Source organism: Fonticula alba (assembly GCF_000388065.1).
Source record: "Fonticula alba strain ATCC 38817 unplaced genomic scaffold supercont2.5, whole genome shotgun sequence".
In the NCBI taxonomy this organism is placed as follows: domain Eukaryota; order Rotosphaerida; family Fonticulaceae; genus Fonticula; species Fonticula alba.
Window position 1 is genome coordinate 42921 of NW_009242975.1, and position 6740 is coordinate 49660.

The 6740-nt window shown below is 73.8% G+C and overlaps 1 protein-coding gene across 1 annotated transcript in view; it reads left to right on the forward strand.

The window, feature by feature from the left end:
• The window catches only part of H696_03227 (hypothetical protein), a gene marked incomplete at both ends in the record, with an annotated part of 11673 nt that extends 5222 nt beyond the window's left edge, over window positions 1-6451 (forward strand). Inside the window, 4 exons of the mRNA XM_009497113.1 lie at window positions 625-1116; window positions 1165-1861; window positions 2092-6369; window positions 6429-6451. Of these exons, the coding sequence (XP_009495388.1) occupies window positions 625-1116; window positions 1165-1861; window positions 2092-6369; window positions 6429-6451 (5490 nt within the window). The remainder of the gene's footprint in view (window positions 1-624; window positions 1117-1164; window positions 1862-2091; window positions 6370-6428) is intronic.
• Between the last annotated feature and the right edge of the window lie 289 nt (window positions 6452-6740).

Sequence of the window (6740 nt, forward strand, 5' to 3'; positions counted from 1 at the left end):
CCCCCAACTCCTGTTTTATCCCGCACCACGCGCCCGGGGACGGAACCCGCCACACGAACCCGTCCGGTGTCGTCTCCCATCCCCGGGCGTCGAGGGGGGGAGGGGGGGGGGGCGCCGGGCGCGCCCTGTTTGTGCGGGGTCCCGGTGTCCCCCCGTGCTGGGGCGGCTGGTCTGCGGCACGGTTTCAGGTCCGCATGGTTGGCGACGCAGACCGCCTGCGGGGCCATTGGTTCCCCCCCCCCCTCTCTCTCTCTCTCTCTCTCTCTCTCTCCTTTGAGCACTCTCACCCTTTTTTTCGACGTGCGCCCGCTCGTTGCCGCACTCCAGCTCGCTGCTCCCCGCCTCTGCCGCACCTGACGCCCCCGTCGCCCGACACGCATAAAGCCATTTTTGTGGGGCCCCCTCACCACCCGAGGCCCGTCCAATCTTTGGTATCCCCCCCCCCCCTCCCCGCCCCCTCCACCCTCCCCCCACTTGCGCACCCTTGACCCGGGACTAATCATGGCCCGGAAGAGGGCGGCATGGGTCGGCGCGCGGCGAGCACTGCTCCTGCTGCTCGTCTCGCTCGGCCTCCTCCTGCACCCGGTGCCCTCCCTGCCCGCGGCCCTTGTCGATCGCTCCCAGCCCCTGGCCGCCGGGGCCTGGCCTCTGAGCGATGGGCTTGACCTCCATGTGGAGGCCCTGTCCATTGATGGCCCGGCCGTGGGATGGGCCCTCGACATGACACACAAGCAGGTTTCCTTCTATGGCGAAGTTGCCGATGTCAATGCCGCCGATGAGCCGCGGCTGGGGGTCCATTTCAGCTCCTCCGGCTTGATGGCCTCCTTCGCCTGGACTGGTCCCGCCCCTGACCGGTGGCTGGCAGTGCCCACCCCCAGCGCGGTTCCCCTGCTGTTGGCCATCTTTCCCGATGGCATCCAGGTGGTGGGGCCTGGCCAGTTTTCTCCCTACTCCCCGGGAGCGGGGTTCTCCACGCTTGCCGCCCTCCTCCATGGCACCGAGCTCCGGGTTGTGGTCGCCGCTCCGGATGGCACCCTGTCGCTGGTGACCCTGGGCCCTGGCAGCCCGAGCGCCGTGGAGCTGGGCCCACGGGACGGACTCCTGGCGCCGCGCGCGGTTGCCGCCCCCGGTGGCAACTTCTTCCTCTTCACCGGTTCCACTCAGGTGCGCTTTTTGGACGCCACCGCCATGACGCAAAGTGCGGTCATCGATATTCAGGCCGCGGCGGCCGGCGTCCTGGCCATGGCGCATGTGCGGCTGACGGTCCGAAGCCCGACGGGCAGCAGCAATGAGGCCCTGGCGGTGCTCCTCGACAATGGCATCCTATGTGTGTGCATCGGCTGGCAGGGGGCCCTCTGCACGGGCGGCCACGTGCAGGAGGAGCTTCCCTTCACCCTGACCCCGGGGAGCGATGTGCGCTTCCTCAACCCGCCGGGGCTGGTGTCGGACCTGGCTCCGGAGCATCTTTTCCTGTTCGACGGCACGGACAGCCTGTGGGCCATCGAGGTGCTGCCCTCGGCGCAGGGCCCCGACAACTCGAGGCTCGACATCACGCCGCTGCTGGTCCCCGGTGCGGCCGGCGACCTGGCCAGCTTGAGGATGGTCCCCCTGAACTGGGGTCCGCCGCAGCACCTGTCCCTGAAAATGGTCACCGCCAGGCGCCTGCTCCTCAACCAGGAGGACTTCAAGTGCGGCACCGATCCCTCGATTGCCTGCAGCTCCCGCGGCGATGCCGAGCTCCAGCATGGGCTTGGCTGGGCGTGTGCCTCGGGCCGGGTGCTGGCCCCGAACCACCCCTCGGGGGCCCTGTGCGCCGGCTGCTCCGATGGCCTCACCACTGAGCTGACTTCCACGACGACCGGTGCGTCCCGGGCCGGCGGTCCTTTGCCCCGTCTTTCGCCCGCCTCCCCCCTCCCGCCCTGTGACTCCTGCCCTGGCGGCTTCTCTTGTCGGTGTGCTTGGCCCCGGTCCCGCCCCGGCCCCGGTCCAGGTCCTGCTCACGATGGCCCGCCGCCCAGACTGACGCCTTCCCGCTGCCGGGTTTCCCTGCTCCCCCCCCCCTCCCCTCTCCCCCGCCACCTGGCCAAGCAGTGTCCTGTGTGGCTTGCGGCATGCCCGACTGCCGGGTGTGCAGCTTGTCCGGCTGCCTTGTCTGTGCACCGGGGTTCCTCCTGGCACATGGCACTTGCGTGAGCCAGTGCCCCCCTCCGTCGACTCGCGCCGGGGATCGCTGCCTGGGGCCGGGCCCCGAGCAGCCGCTGGCCCTGGCAGCCACCCGGAGCCCGGTGACCGTGGATGGCATGCCCCTGCAGCAGGCAATTGGCCCCATCGCGCGGACACACATGCGCCCGGGCCCCGACGGCCAGGTGGTCATCACGGCCGGCTCGCTGGCCTTGCGCCAGTGGCTGCTGCTGGTGCCTTCGGCGGGCGCCACGCCCGCCAGGCTGGCCACCCTGCAGCCGACCGGCGAGCTGCTGGTCGACCAGTCGCCCGGGCTGGCCCTGCCGGTGGCCCAGCTCCACAGCTACCTGGAGCTCGGGCCGATGGTGGCCGATGGCGTGACCTGGCTCTTTGGGGTGGGCTGCTCCCAGGCCGGCGTCCTGACCATCACGCGCTTCGAGTGCCGGCTCCCCTCGTCGTCCGACTCGCAGGCCGCCAGCCAGTCGACCAGCCACGAGGGCGAGCCGCATTGCGTCGTGTCCATCGGGCCGCCGGAGCCGCTTCTCTCGGGCGGGAGCAGCGTTTGCCGGGTGCTGGCGCCCCTCGGCGACCGGGGCCAAATGGCCAGCATCCAGATGCACGATTCACAGGACCGGATTTCCATCTACACCATCACGCTCAATCCCCTTGTGCCGGCCGGCTACCGGGTGTCGATGCTTTTGCATGGGACCTCGCCGCCGGCCATCTTCCCGCTGCCTGCTTCGTGGTCGTCGCCCGGCGACCCGTGGCTGCTGGAAGCCGGCGGCACCGGCACCGCCCTCAATCCCCTGCGGCTGCGCCACAGTGTTGACCCGCGCGCCATGCTCCCGTGGGAGCACTCGGCCCCCGGCCCGGGCCTGGACCCGGCCCAGTTCGCCACGCACCGTCGGCCGGTTGTCCTCCCGACGCCGGGCCGCGGTCCGGATCATCCCAATGAGGTGCTCCTGTCCGGGGTCTACCCGGGCCCGGGGCATTTGGTGTGGGACGCGCAGCACATCCCCCTCGGGTCGCATGCCCATGCGCGGACGCGAGACCTGCCCACGTATGTCACCCTGCTGGGGGCCATCCCCGGGGCCGGTGTGCCCGGTCCGGGGCCGGAGTATGCCCTCCTGGGGGTGGAGCTGCCCGAGCAGGCGGACCACCCGGCGGCCCTGGTCCTGGTGACGTCCAGCCACCTGGCCATCGCCCGGCTGCATTGCCCGGCGGATTTGGCCCCCGAGTGCTTCCTGCTCCGGGCCACCGTGCAGGCCTTGGGCCCGGGCGTCGGGCCGCTGGCCGGCCCGCAGCATGCGGTGGCCGTGGCGCTGCCGGCCCCGGGGCCCGGTGCCGGGGCCCTGTCCCCGGGGGCCCGGGCCGGCGATGGTCCTGCCGACCCCCCGGCCGTGGGGTTCCTGCTGGCCGGGGTGGGCCTGGATGGGCCGCTGCTGGTGACCCTGGGCGCGGTCGAGTGCTCGCCCGGGGAGTATGGCCCGGCCTGCGAGCCATGCGATGCGGCCTGCGCCGAATGCACCGGCCCGGGCCCGGACGCCTGTGTCGCCTGCTTCCTGTCGCTGCCGGACGATCCGGGCGCCTGCGTGGCCGAGTGTCCGACCGGCACGGTGCCGGGCCCCGGCGGCGGGGTGTGCGTCTGCGCGGCGGCCGGCTGCTCCGGCTGCCAGGGCACCGGCCCGGCCGGCGCGTACGAGTGCTCGGCCTGCGCCGTGGGCTTCGCGCCGGATCCCCTGCCGGGGGTGGCCTGCTCGCCCTGCCACCATGCGTGCGACGGCTGCTCGAAGCCCGACAGCCCGTTCTTTTGCCACGCCTGCGCCGGGGCCTTCTTCCTGGTCCCCGACGGGGGCGGCTGCCAGGCCGACTGTCCGGATGGCACGTGGAAGAACCCCGCCAACCATCGGTGCAGCAGGTGCATCGACAACTGCCAAAGGTGCACCTCGGCCGATGTGTGCGAGGCATGCTACCCGCGGGCCATCCTGGCCCCGGACCAGCGCGCCTGCCGCGCCTGCCATCCCTCCTGCCTGACCTGCACGCCGGACGGCAGCTGCGACACCTGCCAGCCGGGGCTGGTGTTCTTGGAGCCGGATGGGCCGGGCGGCTCCCTGTGCGGGAATGTCTGCCCGCCGGGCGAGCATGTCGGCACCGACCGGTGCATGGCCTGCCACGGGGCGTGTGCCCTGTGTTCCGGGCCCGGCAGCACCCAGTGCCAGGTGTGCGCCGCCGGGTACCGGTGGGCCGGGCTCGCCCCGCGCCCCGGGGCCGCCGGCGAGTGTGTCGCCTGCCCGCCGGGCTGCGCCTCGTGCGACATGTCGGACCGGTGCCTTTCCTGCCTGGCGGGCTACTTCCTGGCGCCGGGGGCCACCTGTGGGCAGGCCTGCCCGGCCGGGCACTTCGCCGACCTGGCCGACGGGTCGTGCCAGGCGTGCGACATCTCCTGTGCCACCTGCACCGGGCCGGATGCCGACCAGTGTGACAGCTGCCCGCCGGGGCTGGGCCTGGCCCCGGTGGTGGCCGGTCTGGCCGGGGCCTGTGTGTCCGGCTGCCCGGCCGGGCACTACCGGGACCCGGTGTCCGGGGGGTGTGCCCCCTGCGACGCGGCCTGCGCCGCTTGCAATGGCCCCAGCGACCAGGACTGCTGGAGCTGCCCCCCGGGGCTGGCCGATGTCCTGCAGGATGGTGCATGCGTGCTGGCCTGCGCCGGGGGCCATGTGGCCGTGGCGCGCCGGTGCCTGCCCTGCCACGGGACCTGCCGCGAGTGCACCGGCACCCGGAGCACCGACTGCACCGACTGCCCGAGTCACCTGCTGGCCCTGCCGATGGGGGCCCCCTCGGCCGGGCGCTGTGTGGCCGGCTGCCCGGTGGGCTACCACTGGCAGCCGGGCGGGTGTGCCCGGTGTGCCGACCAGTGCAGCAGCTGCCCGGCCAGCCCGACCGCCTGCACCCTCTGCGACCGGGGCTGGCTGCTGCAGGGGCCCGGCTGTGTCAGCCAGTGCTCGCGCGGGTTGCTGCCGCTGAATGGCCAGTGCACCGTTTGCCATGGCACCTGCGGCACCTGCTTCGGCCCGGCGGCCGACCAGTGTGCCAGCTGCCCCGAGGGGTCGGGGCTCCGGCTGCACGGGGGGGCCTGCGTCGCGGCCTGCCCGGCCGGGACCTTCACCGAGGCGGCCACCTGCCTGCCATGCGATGGGACATGTGCCGAGTGCGCCGGGCCCGGGGCCCAGGGCTGCACGGCCTGCCCGCCGGGCCGGGTCCTGGCCACCTGGGGCGCCTGTCTGGAGGCCTGCCCGGCCGGGGAGTATGCCACCGGGGGCGGCCTGCCCGGCCCCGGCGCCGGCACCTGCCGTGCCTGTGATGGCAGCTGCGCCCGGTGCACCGGGCCCGGGTGGCAAGAGTGCACCGCCTGCCGGGGGGGCGACTTCCTGCACGCCGGGGCCTGCTTGGCGGCGTGCCCCGGGGGGCTGTTCGGCTGCCCGGGCACCGGCGGGTGCTCCGCCTGCCCGGAGCACTGCGCCGCCTGCCGGCCGGCAAGCGGCCCCCCCGGCGGCCCGCCCTGCCAGGCCGAATGCACTGCCTGCGCCCCGGGGTTCCACCTGTCGCCGGGGGCGTCGTCCTGCGTGGAGGCATGCCCGCCGGGGGAGTTCCTCCCGGCCGGCGGCCAGGCCTGCCAGACCTGCGACCCGGCATGCGCCTCCTGCGTCGAGAGGGCGGACAATTGCACGGCCTGCGCCCGGCCCGGGGCCTGGCTGGACCTCGGCTCGGGCATGTGCTCTGGGGCCTGTGCCGGCGGCGGCGTTGCCCCGGTGGATTTCGGCCCGGCCGCCCTGCCGCAGCGCGTGTGCCTGCCCTGCCCGTTGAATTGCGAAGCCTGCCCGGTAGGTGGCCCTGCCGGCGGCGGCGGCGGCGGCGGCGGCTTGCCGCCCTGTGAGCTGGCCGCCTCCGGGCGGCTGGTCTGCCCGCCGATCACCGGCTGCGCCCGCTGCCAGGCCGGCATGCGCCTGATGCCGGAAGGCCCCGCCTCCCCGGCCCAGTGTCTGTCCGTCTGCCCGGCCAGGTACTTCCCGGCTGCCGCCGCGTCGGGCGAGGTGTGCACCCCCTGCCATGCCTCGTGCGAGCGGTGTGCCGGCCCGACGGCCGACGACTGCATCGGCTCCCCGGGCCGCAGCCCGCGGCGTGACCTCGGTGCGTGGCCCCGGCTCCTCCCCCCCCCCCCCCCCCCCCCTCCCTCGGCCTTTGGCCAGCCATGCGCCCACCTCCATACTGACCTGCTTTGGATCCCTGCTCGGGCGGTTGCCGGGGCAGCCCTTGGCCTGGGCCTTGGCCTGGGCCTGGGGCTCCTGCTGCTGGGGCTCCTAATCCTGTGGGCCTTGCTGCTGGTGCACCGGCGCCGGCGCAAGTGCCGGTGCTTCATCACCCGGAGCAGCACCTGTGCGGCCCACGGCTCGAGCGCTGGCATGGAAGATGGTGCGCCGCGCGCCTGTTCGGCCCTTTGCGACACGCCGCTTGCTGACGCCCGCACCGTCGGGTCCGCGCTGATTTTTGTCCCCCCCCCC